General features: G+C 44.7%; 1 protein-coding gene across 1 annotated transcript in view; it reads right to left on the bottom strand.

Moving 5' to 3' along the window:
* COMMD4 (COMM domain containing 4) overlaps window positions 1–24,391 on the bottom strand; it is a 43,872-nt gene that overhangs the window by 2,866 nt on the left and 16,615 nt on the right. Inside the window, 4 exon segments of the mRNA XM_030191398.1 lie at window positions 4,837–4,917; window positions 5,225–5,344; window positions 5,864–5,903; window positions 23,520–23,585. Coding sequence (XP_030047258.1) covers window positions 4,837–4,917; window positions 5,225–5,344; window positions 5,864–5,903; window positions 23,520–23,585 — 307 coding nt within the window.

The raw sequence follows: 24,391 nt of genomic DNA, 5'->3' as shown, positions 1-24,391 counted from the left end.
GAGTCCTGCCTATGTCCCATTCATGCTCTGCCCGTGTGTACACCCCCTTCCATTTACACACAAACCCACAGATTCTATTAATGGCACCCGAATTTGGCCACGATCCTGAGATCCGTACGCAAATAAGCGAGTGAGCCATTAATAACTGTTGGCTGTTAATTATTGATGTTCACTGGCTCTAATTTGCATGAGGATCTGGCTGCGAGTGATTCTATAAAGATCCTGTATATAATTCCTTACTAGGCCCTGTCATATATAGGTACAGAGGCTTGAAGCTGTCAGCCAGACCTAAAATTCATGCCCTCTGTGTAACCCAGAGGCTCACGAGCTCATGTGCCGGAAAACGTGGTGAAGGCGGTTAGCTTGGTAGAGTTTAAAAAGGGGTTAGATGCTTTCCTAAAGGACAAGTCCATAAACCACTACTAAATGGACTTGGGAAAAATCCACAATTCCAGGAATAACATGTATAGAATGTTTGTACGTTTGGGAAGCTTGCCAGGTGCCCTTGGCCTGGATTCGCCGCTGTTGTGGACAGGATGCTGGGCTCGATGGACCCTTGGTCTTTTCCCAGTGTGCCATTACTTATGTAAGATAACATGAAGCAGCTTTCCATGAAAGGGGTTTACTAAAGAATGTAGTTTAGGGGCTTTTTCTGTTATCAGAACAGGAACATAGATAAATGATTGCTGGCAAAATGGAACATGCTGATTAGGATGGTGTTCTTTCCTGCTTTGTCTGATAATCACAATCAAGGTGGTCGAAACTAATGATTATCAAGATTGCGGTCGAAACTAACGCTAACAAACTGATAGAGCTGTATAATTTTAGAAGAGTATAAAAGGTGATAAATGGCAGGACACAAAATTTAGAGAAGTACTCAGAGATAGCACTCATATGTGCAGCTTTGTTGTAACTCTCTCATGAGAAAAGAACCATAGTCTGTATTCTTGCTTGGTAAGTAATAAAGGAGAATATTTTCTCATCTTTGCATGGCCTTCACTTCTTCTCTCCCTAACTGTATGAGTGTGTGGAACATTCTATTGGGTTGGGGAGGGCAGAAGAATTAACAATCCACATCCAAATACATGCAACCCATAAGGGGCATGCCTATGGACGGGTCAGGGGTGTTCCAAATACGTAGGGTGTTCTAGAATTTGGGGCTGCGCACCAAGTTGCGTGCCAGAATTACACCAGATTTCAGTTGGTGTAAGTCCTCAAGCCAAACATTGGGTGTCAGAATACACACTAAGCGCTATTCGAAAAAGAACACTGAGCCTGAAGCGCCCTTTATAGAACACTGCCGAGTGCAAATTTTTCCCGGCACCCTTTACGGAATCCAGCCCTGAGTAGCGCATATTGATTATAAAATACCACTTATACATGTGAACGCTAGCATTCTACAATTTTCGTGCACCAGGGGGCTTACATTTAAGTGCTAATTTTAAGTTAAAGAATGAGGGAATAATGATATATTTAAAGTCATATAGCACATGGTGGCCCAAAGAACCTGCCTGGGATCTCCACCTTGCACGGCTCCATGATTTAATCAATGTATAACCCTGCTAGCCAAGAGAAAAAATGTTTAGAGCAAAAGAAAGAAGTCAATTCAATGGGACCCAGTGAAGTGTTTTTCACATGATGGAAGTGTTCATGAGGGCTCACACATTTGTACTGAAATTAAAGAGTTATAGTGGGTACTGAACCTAGGTCCCCTGTTGACCGTTTACTGCACTGACCACTAGGCTACTCCATTCACTTGCTTGCTGTCTTAAGAATGGTCATTATATCTGAAGCTGTCAGACCTAGTATCTACTATCATGGTCACATCTTTGTGGGGATCATGCCTTTATCCCTTCAGTGGTCAGCTGGAAGATTAAGGCACCTTTTTCAGGACTTAATCATGACTAGAACAAGTCTAGGTTTAGACAAAAACATGAAGGGCCCCGTTTACTAAGCCGCGCTAGAAGCGCGTTAGTGCTTTTAGCGCGCACTGTGTAGGCGCCCACAATATTCCTATGGGCGCCTACACAGCGCGCGCTAATTTTGTGAACTCGCTAAAAAAGCTAGCGCACCTTAGTAAACAGGGCACGAAGGTAGGTAAATGAATGGATCACTCTGCTTTACTGTTAATTTCTTAATTTTACTTAATTCTCTTAAACTTGTTCTATATTGTGGTCTAAAAATTTAGATCAAGCTTCTTAGACGGGAAAAAAAAAAAAGAAAGAAAGAAAGAGAGAAGCTGCCTTGGCTGACAGTGCATTTCCGGACAGAGTTCTGTGCCTACATTAGACTGCTCATCTGTTACCTTCCATCCTCCAAAAGGCACAGTTCCAAGTTGTCAGCTCTGGTCCAGTAATTGGGATCTGCTGGAGTATCCCCTGGTTAGCAATTACCTTTTAGGCATAATAAAAGCTCAAATTTTTGCCAAGATAGGCCCGAAGGTATGGAATCATCACCCAGAGAACTTGTAAGATTGGATGCCGCATTAGTTTTAGGAAAAAGATAAAACCATAGTTTGATAGACCTTTCTTAATATCAGTTTAGGCTTTTTTGGAGAGTCATGCTAGGTGGGAGAGGGTGTGGAATGGTTATGCTGCTTTTTTTTTTTTTTTTTTAATTATTACAAATGTGAAGGTGTAACTTTCTTAATATCAGTTTAGACTTTTGGGGAGTCATACCAGGTGGGATGGGGTGTGGAATGGACAAAGCCATGGGACCGGACGGGATCCACCCCAGGATATTGAGGGAGCTCAGAGAGGTTCTGGCGGGGCCTCTTAAAGATTTGTTTAATAAATCCTTGCAGACAGGAGAGGTTCCGAGGGATTGGAGAATGGCGGATGTGGTCCCTGTTCACAAAAGTGGCGATAGGGAAAAAGCTGGAAACTACAGGCCGGTAAGCCTCACCTCGGTTATTGGAAAAGTAATGGAAGCGATGCTGAAGGAAAGGATAGTGAATTTCCTGGAAGCCAATAAGTTGCAAGATCCGAGACAACATGGTTTTACCAGAGGGAAATCGTGCCAAACGAACCTCATTGAGTTCTTTGATTGGGTGACCGGAGAACTGAATCAGGGACGAGCTATAGACGTAATCTACTTAGATTTCAGCAAAGCTTTTGACACGGTTCCTCACAGGAGGCTCTTAAATAAACTGGACGGGCTGAAGATAGGACCCGAAGTGGTGAACTGGATTAGGAACTGGTTGACGGACAGACGCCAGAGGGTGGTGGTTAATGGAATTCGCTCGGATGAGGGATAGGTGAGTAGTGGAGTGCCTCAGGGATCGGTGCTGGGGCCGATTCCGTTCAATATATTTGTGAGTGACATTGCCGAAGGGTTAGAAGGTAAAGTTTGCCTATTTGCGGATGATACTAAGATCTGTAACAGAGTGGACACCCAGGAGGGAGTGGAAAACATGAAAAAGGATCTCAGGAAGCTAGCAGAATGGTCTAAGGTTTGGCAATTAAAATTCAATGCGAAGAAATGCAAAGTGATGCACTTAGGGAGTAGAAATCCACAGGAGACGTATGTGTTAGGCGGTGAGAGTAGAAATCCACGGGAGACGTATGTGTTAGGCGGTGAGAGTATGATAGGTACGGACGGGGAGAGGGATCTTGGGGTGATAGTATCTGAGGATGTGAAGGCGATGCAACAGTGTGACAAGGCGGTGGCCGTAACTAGAAGGTTGCTAGGCTGTATAGAGAGAGGTGTGACCAGCAGAAGAAAAGAGGTTTTAATGCCCCTGTATAAGTAGTTGGTGAGGCCCCAACTGGAGTATTGTGTTCATTTCTGGAGGCCGTATCTTGCTAAGGATGTAAAAAGAATTGAAGCCGTGCAAAGAAAAGCTACGAGAATGGTATGGGATTTGCGTTACAAGACGTATGAGGAGAGACTTGCTGACCTGAACATGTATACCCTGGAGGAAAGGAGAAACAGGGGTGATATGATACAGACGTTCAAATATTTGAACGGTATTAATCCGCAAACGAACCTTTTCCGGAGATGGGAAGGCGGTAGAACTAGAGGACATGAAATGAGATTGAAAGGGGGCAGACTCAAGAAAAATGTCAGGAAGTATTTTTTCACAGAGAGAGTGGTGGATGCTTGGAATGCCCTCCTGAGGGAGGTGGTGGCGATGAAAACGGTAACGGAATTCAAACATGCATGGGATAAACATAAAGGAATCCTGTTTGGAAAGAAGGGATCCTCAGGAGCTTAGCTGAGATTGGATGGCAGAGGCGGGGCTGGTGGTTGGGAGGTGGGGTTAGTGCTGGGCAGACTTATATGGTCTGTGCCCTGAAAATGACAGATACAAATCAAGGTAAGTTATACACAAAAAGTAGCACATACGAGTTATCTTGTTGGGCAGACTGGATGGACCGTGCAGGTCTTTTTCTGCCGTCATCTACTATGTTACTATGAATAGTTTTTTTTTATTATTATTATTACGAATGTGAAGGTGTAATTTCATCTAGAAGTGTAACGATGGGTGAAGCAGAAATGTTTTAATGGTAATGGATAGATTTACTTATCTTTGTGTTTTTTATAATTTGGGAGGTAGATTTTCTCTTTGTCTTTTGGCTTGTGTAGTTTACGGTAAGTTAATTGTTGGTCTTCTACTTCCACACTCTTGAAATGCTGTTGCTGTAGGGCTATTACCTATCTTGTGTTAGGGTGTATATTTTCTATTTTAGTTCTTGAAAATTTCATTAAAATATTTAAAATAAATGATACCCTCCCAAATTGAAGCACTCTCACTTCCCTCACGGTAGGCGTGTGCACCTTCTGCTCTGGTCACCCTCTTTAAAGGGCCTGCTAAGCAGAAACATGGTAACTTACACCTCAGGCTGCAAGCGCTCAGCCTCTCCTGCAGGGAACTCTGTTTATCTTCATAGGAGCGGCACAATCCAGTGGCGTGTTCTACAAAGAAAGAAGATATACAGAAGATAATGCCAGAGTCAGATCACATCCAGCCTACAACACAGAGCAGCTTCAGCCACACAGCCAAGGGTCCCAAAGCCTGCATGCCTTTTCCACCTAGAAACTGTGACCCCTCAGTATCCCAGGGAGCATATGTCCTGAACTTTATTAAAGTAAAAAGTGATGATTCACTTTTCCACAAGATCAAAGCAAAGTACAATTTAATAACCTCAGTACAATTAAAACACAAAACAAAACAGCAGCTCCTAAGTGCATTCCCTCTACTCTTTTACCCTCTGCCCAGTACCTTTGGGAAGTCCCAGCTGCTGTAACTCACTGGACAGCGATTCACTGTCCACACTGTGCTTAGCTGCACTTGACAGAATGAAGCTTAGGACTGCAACAGTTGCCTTCACATCTCCAGATTCTGGAAGAGAAAGATACCCAGGGAGAAAAGAAATACAATAGAGATAACACATCAGTGGCACTGGACTGCCACTTGCTTCTCGCAGGTAGCTTGGCTGACCAAACAATATCACAGCGAGAACAAGCTCCTGCAGTGCTGGGTTTATGGAGGAAAGGAATGCCGAGATAATACAGGGCAGTTTCCTGATAAGGATAGCAGTAAGTGAACAGAAAGATCATACCAAATCTAACACCTGTTTCTCTTCAAGTACTGGTGTTTCATGAATTTCACCCTCACGTGCTTCATCAGTACAGAGATAATGCAAGGTATTCAAAGGAGTTAACGAGGCACAGAGGGCTGTACACAAAGTTTATTAAATTTGATAGACTGCTTTTCATAAGGAAACAGTAGCATGGTTTAAATGATGAAATATAAAGAATCATTAAAAAAAAACAACACCCCACAGAAGACTGTAAAAGAACAAAAAGGAGAAAATTCCTACTCCTAACTTTTTTTTTTAACAACAATGTACACACTCACCAAACCTGGCATCCGAGGTTAACTTCAAGATCTTTTCATACTGAAAGAGAAAGAAACCAGCATAACTCAGACCGTGTGCACTGCACAGATCCCTTCTGTAGCTGAACATGCCACAATCTCATCATATGGTAATCCAACCAAATATTTTAAAGTGTCTAAACCAAACTTTTCTGTGCTTACTGTATACTACACTGAAGCAGACTGGTGCACTGAAGCAGACTGGGGCCTACAACTCAAGTTACATATTTAGTGCAAATTCTTTTCCTGGTTTCTGGTTATCAATGCAGAACTTGATGGAACAAGGAAAACAGGTGCAAAGCTATTCAAGATCACTGACCAGCAACTGCTTTAGAACAGTAGTTCCCAAGCTAGTCCTCTGGTTTTCGGGATATACACAAATCCCCCTAATTCTATAAAAGATGCCAAAAATTGTGTGTGCATTTTAATAGAACAATGAGCCAATTGGTGATAATTGGCTTTTTAACAATTGTTACTAACTGAAATCAGTACGCACCTACATTTTACATTTGTCCCGGAAAAGGGGGCATGGAAATGGGCCATAGGCATTTTGGGGTGGAGCGTGGATTCCAGTTATGTGCGGAGTTATAGAATGAGGGGGTTCTGCATATGAATTTAGGTCAGAGCCATTTGCACCATGTTTTTGTTGGTGCAAATGGACACGCTTAAAGTTACGTGCAACCTCTGAACTTAAGCACTATTCTAAAAGCCACGCATGGTTATAGAATAGCGCTTAAGCAGGGTTTTTTTTTTTCCAGTGCCTATTTTTAGGCACAATTTACAGCATTCGCTGCCCCAATATGCATATGCATGAGAGATTTGCATACAATTCATTGTAAACCAGAGTAGGTGTGTTCTGAGGGCTGGGCTGAGAACCCCTGTTTTAAAAACACATCCTTTTATCCTTATTCAGTTAAGCTGCTAGAAAGTATTCGCTACACACACACATCATTTTCACACTAAGACAATACATCACTTAACTTTCAAGTATTCAGAAATAAATTGGGTAATAACCCAATGGGCTGATGCATTAGACCATACTAAAAATCAAACCTCTAATACATATTAATGGCCAATTTGAATGTGGCTTACATTAGTGAATGTGCACTGTCACACAGTAACACTTTTTCATAAATCAGCCCACGAAACCAGTGAGAATTCAGAGATTTCTTTTTACATCATAAAAGGAGATGGTCATCAATGCAGGAAATGAATTTTCCCCAAAACAATTGGTGACTGTATATCCAGCAATTTATAGCAGAGGTTGATTAGCTAAGGCTAGGATGGCGCAATGTACTTTCATTTAGTGAACAGGCTGGTGAATTATTGGCTCATTATAAATTGTTTTCACCTGGGTTTACAGCAAGCTACATCGGAACTACCGCTGCCCAGTTACTGTCGGGTTACCGTGGGAGCCCTTATGACACCTCCATGGGTGGCAGTAAGTGCTCCTCGTCGCATGGCCACGTGATAAACAGTTATCTTACCACATGGCCACTTTCTTTTGGACTTTTTACCCGCTGTGGTAAAAAGGGCCCTGGCATGCAGGAAAAATGGACCCCACCACTACCGCAGGGCCCTTTTTCCCTGCAGCTTTGTAAAAGGACCCCTAAGTGTTTAGCAGTTAGGCCTGCTATTTATTTTTTTTTTATGTTTTATTTAAAGTTTTCAAAGCATATAAACAGCAATTTCAATGAATGTAACACAAGATTGGTCACATCACAGCTTTTGACATACATAGTCCTTCAGTATGTAGCTAATATAAAACCTTAACAGTGCCCACATAAACCCCTTCCCCCTCCCCACCCCACCCCCTAATTCAAGCAACAAAGAGGATGTTGCACAAGAAAATACAAGGCATAATCAGAAATTTGAGCGCTGGAATTCAGTACTCAATAAATGTTCATTTGATCTTATGGTTCTTATTACAGATACCACTAAATGGAACTGGAGCAATATCGTACTAATATCAGATTAAGTTAGATACTTTAAAACAATTGTTGACTACAGAGACACACACAGAACAACTGACAGCATTTCAGAAACAGATTAACTCTTTTAGAGCCGATATTAAGAAATTAAAAATAAATTTAAAACGGGATGAGGCAGATTACTCTAAAGGCTTCGTGTATCCATAGATGGATGTCAGAAAAGTTAGAGCTATATGGAAAAAGACACATGAACAGTTTTCTAGTGATTCTTCGGAAGAAGAAAGCAGTGAAGCCTAAAGTTCAGATTTTGAATGTTTGATCTACTAAATCTGCAAGTGGAAATTTTAGGTCAGTAGCCTCCAAGGGTAGGGGCAGACTATGTGGGAACGGAAGAATGTGCATCAGTCACCATAGGTAAGGGACAATTAGAAAGACTGAAAACATTGTGCACAGTTTCCAGTGAATTAGCTGTTCTGCAATAAGGCATGTCGTTTGTCCCTCATTCTAAGTATAATCCTTTTGACACACGAGTGAGCTTGTTCATCTGAAAATGTAAATTGGAATTATATTTTAAAGATGGCACAGAACACACCAATCCAAATACTTTTAAAATCAAAATCTTTCTGGATGCCTCCAGGTCCAGTGGATCATCATACTCAGGTTTTTGAGACATTGGTGACTGCAGCTTTTTCCTTTAAGACGCGTAATAATTTAACTCATGTAGAAAAACAATCGTTACAGACTTTAATTGATAATTCTACCATTGTGATCTGCTGAGCAGATAAAGACGGTGCTATAGTGGTGCAAGAACAGGAAGCTTATGTGTTTGAAGCCTGTCACCAACTGTTAAGACACAATATTATGTTGAATTGGATCAAGATTTATTTTATTTATTTTAGTTACATTTGTACCCTGTGCTTTCCCACTCATGGCAGGCTCAATGTGGCTTACATATACAGGTACTTATTTGTACCTGGGGCAATGGAGGGTTAAGTGACTTGCCCAGAGTCACAAGGAGCGGCCTGTGCCTGAAGTGGGAATTGAACTCAGTTCCTCAGTTCCCCAGGACCAAAGTCCACCACCCTAACCACTAGGCCACTCCTCCACTCCAGATCCCACACCAGAGTTACAAGATTATATTCATCATGTGTTAACGACTTTGGAAGATCACATTATTACAAAAGTGGAATATAAATTTTTATTTCATCAACATCCCATTACACAAGCAATCTACTTTATGCCCAAGATTCATAAAAACTCTTTGACCTCTCCTGGTCATCCAGTTATTTCAGGAATAGGCTCCATTTTGAAGCCTTTATCCGATTTTGTAGATGGGATTTTAAGGTTGGAAGTTCCTAAAAGTAGATCATCAGGCTTATTTTCGAAAGAGGAGGACGCCCATCTTTCGACACAAATTGGAAGATAGGTGTACTTCTCACAGGGTCGCCCAAATCGGTATAATGGAAAGCCGATTTTGGGCGTCCCCAACTGCTTTCCGTTGCGGGGACGACCAAAGTTCCCAGGGGCGTGTCGGAGGCGTAGTGAAGGCGGGACTGGGGGGTGCTTAACACATGGGCGTCCATGACCGATAATGGAAAAAAAGAGCGTCCCTGATGAACACTTGGACGACTTTACTTGGTCCTTTTTTTCTTACGACCAAGCCACAAAAATGTGCCCTGAATGACCAGATGACCACCAAAGGGAATTGGGGATGACCTCCCCTTACTCCCCTAGTGGTCACTAACCCCCTCCCACCCTCAAAAAAATTTTTTTTAAATATTTTTTTCCAGCCTCTATGCCAGCCTCAAATATCATACCCAGCTCCATGACAGCTGTATGCAGGTCCCTGGAGCAGTTTTAGTCGGTACTGCAGTGACTTCAGGCAGGCGGACCCAGGCCCATTCCCCCCCCCCCTACCTGTTACACTTGTGGTGGTAAATGTGAGCCCTCCAAAACCCACCAGAAACCCACTGTACCCACATCTAGGTGTCCCCCTTCACCCGTAAGGGCTATGGTAGTGGTGTACAGTTGTGGGTAGTGGGTTTTGGGGGCTCAGCACACAAGGTAAGGGAGCTATGTACCTGGGAGCTTTTTCTGAAGTCCACTGTAGTGCCCTGGCATGTCAGGGGGACCAGTGCACTACAAATGCTGGCTCCTCCCATGACCAAAGGGCTTGCATTTCGTCGTTTCTGAGATTGGCGTCCTTAGTTTCCATTATCGCCAAAAATCAGAAACGACCAAGTCTAAGGACAACCATCTCTAGGGACGACCTAAATGTCAAGATTTGGGCGTCCCCGACCGTATAATCGAAACGAAAGATGGACACCCATCTTGTTTCGATAATACAGGTTTCCCCGCCCCTTTGCCGGGACGTCCTGCAAGGACGTCCTCAGGAAAACTTGGGCGCCCCTTTTGATTATGCCCCTCCACGTGTCAAAAATATGCTTTTTTTTTTTTAAACAAGCCAGTCCTCTGGTTCCACTGGGGGCACTTTTGGTTACTCTTGACATAACGGTGTTTTACACAAACATACCTCAAGATGGAGCTGTGGAGGCAATTTGAAATTATTTACCAGCTCTCTCCCTCCTGGAATCCAGGACTGAGTTTATCACCATAGTGCAGATTGTGTTACAGAAACATTACTTCAAATTTAGTGACAAATTTTGTATGCAACTTAAGGGGACAGCAATGGGGGCTACAATATCTATATGTCACCAGATTTGAAGAAATTTGTATACATCTGTATATTTTTCACATATGTTTTTTTTTAATTAATTTTTATTGTCACCAATGCGATACATAGGTACATCTACAATGTTTCAGGTAATATCAAAAGCCTTTCCATACAGTAGATGGCCTGAACAGCATCCAATAGTAAACAAAGATTTAACAACTTAGGTTTTGTAATGCCATAAACGTGTCGGCTTTTTTTTTTTTTTGTTTAAAGTACCCCCTATCCATTCATCTCATGCATCCCATTCCCTCCCATTCCTTCTCACACCATTCGCTTCAAAAACACATCCTATTCCCTCCCATCCCATCCCCGCCTCCTTCCCTCTTTACCCTAGCTGCTGTAAACAATCTGTCCACACCTTCGAATATTGCTTGTTTATGGATTTTAGAGATTTGGCATAGATCCGGCTTTCATATTTGCCGACTTCCTGCATCCTGGTCTTCCAGGCTTCAATTGGTACACTCTCAGCGGAGGTCCAAAATTGCAAATAGTCTTTTTGACTAGCAATGTCATATATATGAATCTCCTGTGTGGTTGCGATAGGCCCTGTGTCAACAAAAGATTTTGATCTCCCAGTAGTAATGTTATATAGTCCCACTCTATCTGCTTGTGGGTGACCTGTTGTATTATTTGAAATGCCTCATTCCAGATAGATAGGCTCGAGCACTCCAAAAAAGAGTGGAGAAAAGTACCCTCTCCCCGGCGGCATCTGTTGCATTGTCCGTCCCCCCATAAGCCCATAGCTGCCCCTTTGGCTTTGGTAATATAAGCTCTATGCATTATCTTGTACTGCGCTTCCTGTAAATCTGCTGTCTTGACCATGGCATATAATGTGTTAAAAAGCCGATTAAATGTTTGAATTGTGTATTTCGTACTCAGTTCCCTGTTCCACTGCTCTATCAACCGTTCCATCCCCCCTGTTGGAGTGTGCATTTGTAGTATCTTATACCATGTGGAGATGCTGTTTACTTTAAATGGAGTACGAAGCAGAATCTTATCCAATAGGCCCCACGTCCACTTGTCCCCATATTTCCCTTTAAGGGAAGATTGATAATGCCTCACCTGTATATAATGCAGCAAATTGTTATTAGGGATATCCCATCCCTCTTTTATTTGATCAAAAGACTCTATGCTATCCCCGCCCTCTACTAAAAGGTGACCCAGTATTCTACACCCGTTCTGTTGCCATTTAGTAAACATCGAGTATCCCATGCCCGCCGGGAAGTCCGCATTACCCACAAGGCCCAAGAAGGGAGACGCGTCAGGTGATCGATCTTGATGTCCTCTCCACCAGACCCATGCCCTCCTGAACGGTCTCAGAAAAGCCAATTTGCTCACTAATTGCGGGTTCGTATTTGTCCGCATATGAATCAAGTTTACAAAAGACCACGGTCGACTCCAGTCTTCCAACCCTCCGTGCGGCAAAAACCGGTAATGATCTGCCAACCCTTCAAAGATAAACCGCATTAGCGCAGCAACATTATAAATGCGCAGGTCAGGTAATCCCAGACCCCCGGCCCCCTTGCTATATACTAATTTCTGGTGTCCTATCCTTGCTCCCTTCCCATGCCAAATAAAGCAGCGGATTATAGAGCGAAATAATCGCTCTTCTTTCCGTAGGAGCCAAATAGGAGCTACTTGTAGGGGGTAAAGAACCTTGGGCAACATAACCATCTTCACGAGGGCTATTCTCCCCATCAGGGACAACGGTAGGTCCTTCCAACGGGCACACAACTGCTTAATTTTGTCCACCGGGTCGATTACATTCTTGCGATAAAATGTCCTCGCGTTAGTGCTTAAGAAAATGCCTAGATACCGCATTGCTCCCTTGGCGAATGGAATCGGCATTTCCTCTACTCCCGGGTCTCCCGGTTGCCCCGATAGGGAGAGTACTTCTGATTTGGAGCAATTTACCCGCAATATTTTTCACATATGTATTGGAAGATATATTTAGATGACATTTTTGAGTTGGACACAGACCGTGACTGCTTTTCAACAATTTTTATTTTGGTTCTGTAGGGAACTTGGGGAGGGGCGGGGGGGGGCTTGGACCCCTAATGTTTGTATTTTCAGAGCACTCCTCTGAATAATGAAACAAGGGTTACCTGTAAGATTTATTTCATCCCCTCCCTAATTATTCTGTGTGCTGTTTTCAATCCTTGCTAACTAGATCAGGCTGCAGGGTGACCTTATGAAATTGTGAAAGGACAGCCATGTGACCCACACTCCTCCTGACTAGACTGGACCCAAAAACATGTTTATGCATTTAGCGTGATTTGTTGGGCAAGCGATGGGAGAAGGGATGTGGACCCTTCACTGAGACAGATGTGTGTGGGTGTGTAGAAGGTTATAGAAGCTTGCTTAAGATCACGGGGAGGGAAGGGGCGTCATGAGAATGGAACACAAAAACCTGTTGATTTGTATTTTTGCTGACCAATGTTAAGGTCATGTCTAGTGCAAGATATTGTACAAGCAGCTTAAGAATTTATTAACTGTGAACTTTGTTACAAGCTTTTAGTAGATAAGTACATTTATATAGAGGGGGCCAATGTAATTAAGATAACTTCAATGGATATTTAGATTTAATCTATGGGTCAGATTTCCTGTGCTTTATACAGTTTGAAACCACATTGTATTTAGACAGTGAAAAGGGGGAAGTTGGAAAAAGTCTGCTAGCCAACCAAAAGGTCAGTGGTACAGTAAAGAGAAGATACTTACCTGTAGCTGGTATTCTCCAAGGACAGCAGGCTGATTGTTCTCACATGTGGGTCAACGTCCGTGTCGGTCCAGGAAGCGGCAAATTTTGAAAGCAAAAAATACTAAAGTTTTGCCAGTCTTCTTGCGCGCGTGCAGCGCACAATGCGCATGACTTCCCACCCATCGCGCAAGTGTGCCCCTTCAGTTAAATTAAAAAGCATACAAATAAATATCAACTCGAAAGGGGAGGTGGGCGGGTTTGTGAGAACAATCAGCCTGTGGTCCTTGGAGAATATCTGCTACAGGTAAGTATCTTCGCTTTCTCTGAGGACAAGCAGGCTGCTTGTTCTCACATGTGGGGTATCCCTAGCATCCAGGCTCACTCAAAACAATGAACATTGGTCAATTGGGCCTCACAATGGCGAGGACATAACATAGATTAACCTGAAACTATATACAGCTAGCTGAGAGTGCAGCCTGGAACAGAACAAAAATGGGTCTAGGGGGGGTGGAGTTGGATTCTAAACCCCAAACAGATTCTGCAGCACTGACTGCCCAAACCGACTGTCACGTCAGGTATCCTCCTGAAGGCAGTAGTGAGATGTGAATGTGTGAACTAATGACCACGTAGCAGCCTTGCAAATCTCTTCAATGGAGGCTGACTAAGTGAGCCACTGACGCAGCCATGGCTCTAACATTATGAGCTGTGACATGGTCCTCCAGAGTCAGCCCAGCTTGGGCATAAGTGAAGGAAATGCTATCTGCTAGCCAACTGGACATTGTGCGTTTTCCAATGGCGACTCCCCTCCTGTTGGGATCGAAAGAACAAACACTGGACAGACTTGTCTGAAGGGTTTCGTCCGTTCCACGTAAAGGCCAATGCGCTCTTGCAGTTCAAGGTGTGCAAACTGCTTTCGCCAGGGTGGGTATAAAGACGGGGAAAAACTCTTGGCAAGACAATTGAGTGGTTCAGATGGAACTCCGACACCACCTTCGGCAGGAACTTAGGGTGTGTGCGGAGGACTACTCTGTTGTGATGAAACTTAGTATAAGGTGCATCCACTACTAAGGCCTGAAGCTCACTGACCCTACGAGCTGAAGTAACAGCCACCAAGAAAATGACCTTCCAGGTCAAGTACTTCAGATGGCAGGAATTCAGTGGCTCGAAAGGAGCTTTCATCAGCTGGATGAGAACGACATTGAGATCCCATGACACTGGCGGAGGTTTGACAGGGGGCTTTGACAAAAGCAAAACTCTCATGAATCGAACAACTAAAGGCTGTCCAGAGATAGGCTTACCCTCTACACGGCGATGATAAGCACTAATTGCACTAAGGTGAACTCTTACGGAGTTGGTCTTGAGACCAGACTCTGACAAGTGAAGAAGGTATTCAAGCAGGGTCTGTGTAGGAGTAGAAAGAGGATCTAGGGCCTTGCTGTCACACCAGATAGCAAACCTCCTCCATTTGAAAGAGTAACACCTCTTCGAGAAATCTTTTCTGGAAGCAAGCAAGACTTGGGAGATACCCTCAGAAAGACCCAAGGCGGCGAATTCTAAGGTCTGAACATCAAGGCAGTGAGAGCCAGAGACTGGAGGTTGGGATGTAGAAGTGACCCTTCGTTCTGAGTGATGAGGGTTGGAAAACACGCCAATCTCCACGGTTCTTCAGAGGATAACTCCAGAAGAAGAGGGAACCAAATCTGACGCGGCCAAAAGGGTGCCATCAGGATCATGGTTCAGCGGTCTTGCTTGAGTTTCAGCAAAGTCTTCCCTACTAGAGGAATGGAAGGATACGCATACAGAAGGCCTGTTCCCCAGTGTGGCAGAAAGGAATCTGATGCTAGTCTGTCGTGGGCCTGAAGGATGGAACAGAACTGAGGGACCTTGTGATTAATTTGAGTGGCAAAAAGATCCACCGAGGGGGTGCCCCACACTCGGAAGATCTTGCAGACGACACCCATATTCAACGACCACTCATGAGGTTGCATTACCCTGCTCAGCCTTGTTTACACCTGCCAGATAAGTGGCTTGGAGAAAACATGCCGTGACGGCGTGCCCAAAGCCACATCTGGACAGCTTCCTGACACAGAGGGTGAGATCCGGTGCCCCCCTGCTTGTTGGTGTAATACATGGCAACCCGATTGTCTGTCTGAATTAAGATGATTTGGTTGAACAGCTGATCTCTGAAGGTCTTTAGAGCGTTCCAGATCCCTCGCAATTCCAGGAGGTTGATCTGAAGACCTTTTTCCTGAAGGACCAGGCTCCTTGAGTGTGAAGCCCATCTACATGAGCTCTCCACCCTAGGAGGGATGCATCCGTTGTCAGCACTTTCTGTGGCTGAGGAATTTGGAATGGTCGTCCTATGGTCAAATTGGATCGGATAGTCCACCACTGAAGAGAATTCTGAAAGTCGGTGGACAGTTGGATCACATCCTCTAGATCCCCCGCAGCTTGATACCACTGGGAAGCTAGTGTCCATTGAGCTGATCTCATATGTAGACGTGCCATGGGCGTTACATGAACCGTGGAGGCCATGTGCCCCAGAAGTCTCAACATCTGCCAAGCCGTGACCTGCCGAGATGCTCAAACCATGGACACCAGGGACAGAAGGTTGTCTGCCCTTGCCTTGGGGAGATAAGCTTGAGCTGTCTGAGTGTTCAGCTGAGCCCCAATGAATTCCAATTTTTGGACTGGGGTGAGATGGGACTTGGGATAAATTACTACGAACCTCAGTAGCTCCAGCACCTGAATAGTCATTCGCATGTACTCCAGAGCACCTTCCTTCGAGGTGCTCTTCACCAGCCAATCGTCGAGATAAGGAAACACATGCACTCCAAGTCTGCGTAGCGATGCTGCGACTACCGCAAGACACTTTGTAAACACCCTGGGCGCAGACGCCAGGACAAAGGACAGTACACAGTACTGAAAATGCTGTGTTCCCAGCCGAAACCGAAGATACTTCCTGTGAGCTGGAAGTATCGAGATGTGTGTGTAAGCATCCTTTAAGTCCAGAGAACATCACCAATCATTCCTTGGAATCATGCGAAGAAGGATGCCCAGGGAAACCATCCTGAACTTTTCTTGCACCAGGAATTTGTTCAGGGCCCTTAGGTCTAGGATGGGACACATCCCCTGTTTTCTTCTGCACAAGGAAGTACCTAGAAAAGAATCCCAGCCCTTCTTCCCCTGGTGGAATGGGTTCGACCGCATTGGCCTTTAGAAGGGCGGAGAGTTCCTCTGCAAGTACTTGCTTGTGCTGGGAGCTCCCGGTGGGCAATTGGAGGTCTAGATTCCAGATTGAGGGTGTATCCTAACCAGATTATCTGAAGAACCCATCAATCGGAGGTTATGACAGGCCACCTTTGGTGAAAAAATATTAACCTCCCTCCAACTGGCAAGTCGTCCGGTATGAACACTTTTACTGTGGCTATGCATAACTGAAGCCAGTCAAAAGCCCATCCCTTGCTTTTTATGGGGAGCAGCTGGGGCCTTAGGCGCACGCTGTTGATGAGTATCAGCACGCTGGGACTGAGCCTGTGCAGGCTGCCGAGAAGCCAGAGTGTACCTACGCCTAGCATAGGAATAGGGCGAACTCCTCTTCCCTCCAAAATACCTCCTAGTTGAGGAGGTTGTAGCAGAAGATGCCCGGCGGGGAGAGAGAATCCATAGCTCATTGTGCTTCTTGATCTGATCAACAAGAACCTCTACTTTCTTACCAAAAAGGTTATTCCCCCAGCAAGGAACATTCACCATTCGCTGCTGGACTGAATGATCCAGGTCAGAGACACGCAGCCATGAGAGTCCGCGCGTCACTATACCTTGGGCAGCGATTCTGGATGCTACATCAAAAGTGTTGATGTGCCCCTGGCCAGGAATTTTAGACACGCCTTCTACTGCCTGACCACCTGGCGAAAAGGCTCAGCCTGCTCCAGTGGGGGGGGGGGGGGGGGGGGGGGGCATCAACCAAGCTGGACAGTTGCCTCCCTGAGTTCCACAAGTGTACGCTCGTGAAGAGCTGATAAGACTGAATTTGGGCGGCGAGCATAGCGGCCTGATATGTCTTCCTCCCAAAAGAGTCCAAAGTCCTAGATTCTCTGCCTGGGGGTGCTGAAGCATAGTCTCTAGTACTTTTGGCTCTTTTGAGGAATTGTGGGGTAACTGAGACCTCATCAACCAAGGTTATCCGTGGATCTGATACTGAGAATCAGCTTTCTTTGGGATCACGGGACCAGACAGAGGGAAACAACCAGTCCCGCATAAGGACTTCCTTCAGTACCTTATGCAAAGGAGCCGTCACAGCCTCTCTAGGTGGAGAAGGATAGTCCTGGACTTCGAGCATCTCAGCCCTGGGCTCATCCTCAACCTCCATAGGGAAGGGAAACAGCCTTAGCCATTTCCCGGACAAAAGTGGTAAAGGACAGACTTTCTGGTGGAGAAAGTCTCCTTTCAGGTGGAGGGGAAGATTCAGAGAGAATCCCATAAGACTCATCAGAAGAAAAGTACCCGGGATCCTCCTCTGACGCCCACAAATGCTCCTCTTCAGTATCGGATAAGACCTCTCTCAGGGCACTCCAAGACTGAGCCTGCCTCGATGACGATGGTGATGTCGAGAGGTCGACGCCCACCTGGACTGCAGCAAAGCTTTCTCCACTGACGTCGAAGGGGAGGCGACCTGGGTCGCAAGCGGCTCCGAGGACGGGGACCTCACCACAGGTGAAGGGCCAGACACTGTTGCAGCAGACGGTACGGTAGGCGCAAGCACCCTCAACACTGAAGCAGACTGGCGCAGCTGTCCTTCCAGAGGCTCTGGAAGCAGGGCCCGGATGCGCTCGTCGAGAGCCGCCATCGGAGAAGGCTGTGGGATCGGTGGAACAGCCGGTGCCAGAATCTGTCAAGGTTCGGGAGCAGGTCACGGGCTGCCAGGAGACCGAAGCATCGGCACCTCTTGTTAGAGGGGAGCAGCCTCTCGGCGCTGAGCTTCTCGGGGCCGAGTCTTCGATGCCCTGGAGCTCCCCGGCACTGTGTGTCGAAGGAGAGCGATGACGGTGCTTCTTCGGCCTTTGCTCAACGCCCATCATCGAGACTCCTTGGTACCACGGAGAAGTGGAATCCTCACGTTTCCTTGGGGCCGGGGCCGACGAAGGTCAATCCTGGGGGACTGTATAACAGGAGGCCTCGAGCAGGTGGAGATCCACTCGACGCCTCACTGCTCCCAGCGCGAGCGGTCTCTCAGCCATTACCTCTGCTCCTGACATCGTGCTTCCCTCGATGTTGCGCTGATGACCTCGGTACCAATGTCCATGTGGAAGGACCAGACCCGAGCCCCCAAAAGCTTCTTCTTGTTGGACGCTTGAGTCTGTTTCTTCATACGAAGACAAAGACTACAAGCGGCTGGGTTATGGTTGGGCCCAAGGCACTGGATACACCACACATGAGTATCAGTACCTGAGATGATCCGGTTGCACCAAGTACAACGTTTGAAGCCACTGGGTGTGTTCGACGACATGGAAGGGAAAAATGGTGTCGGCGAAATCAGAAGACGCGATTGTGCCTATAAAAAAAGGGGAGAACCCGACTGTGAGGCCTAAAGGCTGGCCGCGTCGAAAAAGAAAGAAAACTTAAAAAAAAAAAAGGGGGGGGGGGGGAATCTAAAAGGACAGCTATGAGTATTTTTTTCTTTTTTAAGAAAATGAAGGAAACAACATAAAATAAGCCTGAAAAACTTGTCAAAGACTCTTTCCTGGGCCTGAAGAGGAGCACAGATGAAAACTGCTGCTCCTCAATACGGAGAAAAGAAACTGAAGGGGCACACTCGCGCAACGGGCGGGAAGTTGTCCGCATGCACGCCAGCAGACTCTAGCAAAACGTTAGTATTTTTTGCTTGCAAAATTTGCCACTTCCTGGACTGACGTGGACATCGACCCACATGCGAGAACAAGCAGCCTGCTTGTCCTCGGAGAAAAATAGCTACATTACAGTTTGGATATGTGATACAAAAACTGCTGAAGTAGCATGAGGTGGGGGGGGGGGACATGGAGTTTGTGACAAAGGTATGGTGGGAGAGAAGTTTCTAGTAGTTGGCCAAAATAAGCAGGTGTGATCAGATGACTGGTTAGTAGGAAGTGCCAAGATGGTAATTTCTGGATTATTGTATACTATGTATTGAATAAATATGAGTGACAGCTTCTTTGTTCCCAAGGCAGTGAACTGGCTTGGAGAAAAAGGGCCTCTCTAATCATTTTTTTTCCTGTATTTCAGACTTGCAATAAGCTTCTGCTTGAGCCACTATTTTACTTGTCTCCAGAATAAACTTTTCTTTTTATTTCACTTCTAAGCATTATTTGTCTTATTAGTGTAAGAAATCCAGGGACATGAGTGCTGCAGCTGTAATCAATTGGGGTACGTTGCATGGGGTGATTGTCTAACGTGTGATAATCTAAGCAGACCCACACAGTTCACAGACCATGACTGCTTTTCAACAATTTTTATTTTGGTTCAACTGTATTGTCTATCAGATTGTAAGCTCTTTGAGCAGGGACTATCTCTCTTTGTTAAATTGTACAGCGCTGCGTAACCCTAGTAGCGCTCTAGAAATGTTAAGTAGTAGTAGTAGTAGTATTGTTCATTTACATTTACTACTACCACAGATATAAATGCAATTAGCATTTCTTGATATTATAACTTTGAAAGATGGAAAATGTGTCACTACATTATATAGGAAGATTACTGATAAGACACACACTTCCGCAATATTTGAGCCTTCATCCTAAACATCTTAGAGAATTTTACCCACTGGTCAATTTGAGACTGGTGTCTTTGCACTGATACTTTGGAGTACAAGGCTAAAGAGGAATTTATGAAAACGAGATTGCTTGAATCTGGGTATCCATATAAAGTCATATGGGATATGCATAAAGGAATCCTGGGCAGTAGGAATGGATCCTCAGAAGCTTAGCCAAAATTGGGTGGTGGAGCAGGTGGGGGAAGAGAGGTTGGTGGTTGGGAGGCGAGGATAGTGGAGGGCAGACTTATACGGTCTGTGCCAGAGCCGGTGATGGGAGGCGGGACTGGTGGTTGGAAGGCGGGAAATACTGCTGGGCAGACTTGTACGGTCTGTGCCCTGAAAAGTCAGGTACAAATCAAGGTAAGGTATACACATATGAGTTTATCTTGTTGGGCAGACTGGATGGACCATGCAGGTCTTTTTCTGTCGCTATCTACTATGTCTGTTATCGTAAGGCATACAAAAGAGCATTGTATGCCAATAGGGATTTACTTTTGCAACCATCTAACGCTGCGAAGAATTCCCAGTTGGTCTGTATTCTTCTTTACTCTGATTTGGCTTTTAAACAAGCATAAAAGATATTAGCATGTGTTACAATCGCACCAGGCTTTTTCAGAATGTTCCTCTTTTTGCTTTTTCTAGAGGAAAGCATTTGGGAGAGATGCTGACCCATTCACAGTAAATTCATCCCACCAAGTAGAGGCAATCCACGGATGACATATTGCATGTGGTCGCTGCACAGCATGTCAATATGGACACTAACGTAGTGGTACATCCTTTCAGCAATAAAAAGACATGCTCTGCGAGCGGTCACAACTTGAGCCACAGAACAAGTGGTTTATGCGATTTTTTGCCCTTGTCCTAAAATATATGTTGGCCAGACCAACAAGGAAAAGTTTGAATTAGAATTATGAAACATCTTAGTCGCATAAGACATGCAGTCTTGGAAGGTCCAATTGTTCAGCATTGGCTCCCACACATCAACACAAGTTGACTGATTGAAATTTGTGGTGATAGAAACTCAGAGGAAGGAGGGGGGGAACATAGCTAAGTATTTGTGGAACAGGAACAACACTGGGATACTACTGAACCGAAGGGACTTTCGTGAGGTAGAGTGATGGGCATTTTTGTAATTATAGCAGTGTAGCAGTTTGCGGGGTGGAACTGGTTATGCTATTGACCCGTTCAGTGGTCACCCAAATAGTATTAATAAGGGGCCATTTCCACTTCCAGGTTGCTCCCATATCCTTTAAACGTGAAAGAATGAATTCAAGGTACTTTCCTGTCCCATTTATCTTTAAGGCATTTTTAGATGCTTTTTTAAAGATCACATTCAAGTTCTATTTTGTGATTATGCTATTTTGTATTTTTCTAGGGACTTGAACAGCTGTTTTGAGAATTGGGTCCCTTTACAAACATGGTTCATGTCAGGACACAGGACATTTTAAGCTAAGTGTAAACCTTAGCTTTCACCGTGTGATGACACTGTAGAAACCACATTTGATTTGATATAATATATATTAAAAAATTCATATCATGAAGTGCTACGATGAGATCTTACGGACTTAATTAAGATATTTGGTCCGTCAGCCCATTGAAAACTTATGAGCATTTCCTTCACTTTTAGGAGAGTCCGTTTTATGAGATGTAACGGGTTTGGGACTTTTATGAAATAGTGATAAAAGGAGATTTACCGAAATCCTTAAGTTTTAGCTATGACCCTGGGACTTGTCAGTTCTATATACATCCTAAATCTCTGGCAGGCCTTCTGTAACCCTCATAACATGTTGCGATTAAAATTCTCAATTTTTTTTCCTTTGGTCTTTTTAGTTTTTGTGGGAAAGAAATACTACTCTTATCCACTAATATGCCTTGTTATATAATGGTTCTTTTAGCATGACAAAGATTTGCCTGAAGAATGAACTAGTGAAAAGACAGTACCTAAGCGAAGAGGACTCCTTTTGCAGCCTGTTCAACAAACTACTAAGCTAAAGAGCTGATAACCACCACAGAAGGGCCTTGTACAATTTACATGAGCAAACCTGACATAAGGCTACATGTAGCATTCAGTTCCACGATTATTAGCTCCTGGGTGCAGGAGTGCAGCCTAATGGTTAGAGCAGCCTGGTTGAAATCCCACTACCGTTCCTTGTGATGCTGGGAAAAAAAATCACTTAACCCTCTATTGCTTCAGACTGTAAACCCACCCAGGCCAGGGAAACATCTATTATACCTGGCTGTAACACACTGAGGTGCTATTGAAAAAGGCAGGAGTAAAGCCCCAAATCCCTTCCCTTTTTTATCTGTCCACTGTAAAGGAACTGAAAGGTAAAACCTGGAACTATCATCCATGCAATCTAGTACTTGCCTGGCTCCTATGTGTGACCGACCATTGTGTCTTGTCCATACAACTGTCACGGAACCAGGATGGTGAGCCCTTGGGCTGCAGCCAGGCCTGCAGCAGACAAGTCCTCTGGGGAGGTGCAGAGCAGAGGCAAACCAGGCACTGAATATACACAGGATATCAGGACATGGCAATAGACAGCACACTCAAGACAAGCAACAAGCACCACCAGAAAAGGGAGCCAGACCACTCAGGCAGGCCTCACGGCTGAACTGGAACCCACTCGTACAGAGTCGAAGCGTACGGGCCTCATGGCCGAACTGGCACCAAATCATACCAGAGAAAAAGAAACAGAACGGAATCTCTTGAGCAAGTAATACTCAAGCAGTGCACACACACTGCACTAAACAAGGGGTCAAAACACCCTACACACAAGCACAAAGAAAACTGAAGGGAAAAAAGACAACCCCACTTAGACTCACATGGTAGAAACCACAAGTAAAAGATAAGAAAACCACACAGGACGGCAGCACAGGACTGGGCTTAGAACCACAGCTATAAATGAAAGTCCTAACCAAGTCAAACAAACATCACACAGAGAGGTAGCACAGGGCTGGGCTAGTAGTCCCAGCTAAACAGAAGAACCACCCACTCAAGCACAAACAGAACCAAACTGGGGAGGTCACAGAGCTAGATACAGAGAAACTACTACTACTACAAATCATTTCTATAGCGCTACCAGTCGTACGCAGCGCTTCACAATTTAACATGAAGAAAAGACAGACCCTGCTCAAAAGAGATTACAATCTAAATCAGGACAGACAGACAGGACAAATAAGGGATAGGGGCAGGACGAACAGATAGGACACATAGGGAAAAGGGACTATTGAAGAGAGAAACAGTAGGTCTGGACATAAGGGCACGGTCACAACTGTAACAACTTTTCCTGGGTTGGCTTAGCATCTAGCAGTATCTGGCATGTTGCATATATGTGTATATATTTGTAATAAATCATCTTAATTTATCACTTTGAGGGAAAGGGCTTCAAGCCTGGCCTTCCTCACACCTCTCTATCATGAGCTGCCTCAGAGAAACTATAAATTCCAGATTCCTTTGCTTACAAAATGATAAATAAACAGTTACTCACATCAATTCCTTCCCCTAGCAGATCCTTCAACACCTGAGCACAAATCAGCTTCAGTTTCACAGAGGACTGAAAAGAGAAAGATGTAACTCAGAACTTGTCTTCAGTATTAAAGTCAAAAGACACAGTGTCCCACTCCCTACTTTTACTCATGTGACCCATTATCAAATGACGTCTAATCACAAACATGTGAACAGAAGTGACAAATTGGAGCTTTCTGGACAGGCATCTCAAAATTTCAATAAATATTTATACATGTTAGTTATCTCTTTATACTCAGCCTAAAGGTTCACACACAAAATCATATGATTCAGGTAAAAATAGGAATTAATCATCTATGTGTACCTTCTGTCTGTAGGCACAAGATATAAGTACATAAGTAATGCTACACTGGGAAAAGACCAAGGGTCCATAGAGCTCAGCATCCTGTCCACGACTACTACTTAACTACTACTTACATTTCTAGAGCGCTACTAGGGTTACGCAGCGCTGTACAATTTAACAAAGAGAGACAGTCCCTGCTCAAAGAGCTTACAATCTAATAGACAAGTGAACGGTCGGTCCGATAGGGGCAGTCAAATTGGGGCAGTCTGGATTCACTGAACGGTAAGGGTTAGGTGCCGAACGCAGCATTGAAGAGGTGGGCTTTAAGCAAAGACTTGAAGATGGGCAGGGAGGGGGCTTGGCGTAAGGGTTCAGGAAGGTTGTTCCAAGCTAGGGTGAGGCGAGGCAGAATGAGCGGAGCCTGGAGTTGGCGGTGGTGGAGAAGGGTTACTGAGAGGAGGGATTTATCCTGTGAACGGAGGTTACGGGCGGGAACGTAAGGGGAGATGAGGGTAGAGAGGTAGTGAGGGGCAGCAGACTGAGTGCATTTG

Source organism: Microcaecilia unicolor, chromosome 1 (assembly GCF_901765095.1).
Source record: "Microcaecilia unicolor chromosome 1, aMicUni1.1, whole genome shotgun sequence".
Lineage (NCBI taxonomy): Eukaryota > Metazoa > Chordata > Amphibia > Gymnophiona > Siphonopidae > Microcaecilia > Microcaecilia unicolor.
Note: the sequence above shows the minus strand (reverse complement) of the source record. Positions and strands in the feature narration are given on the sequence as shown.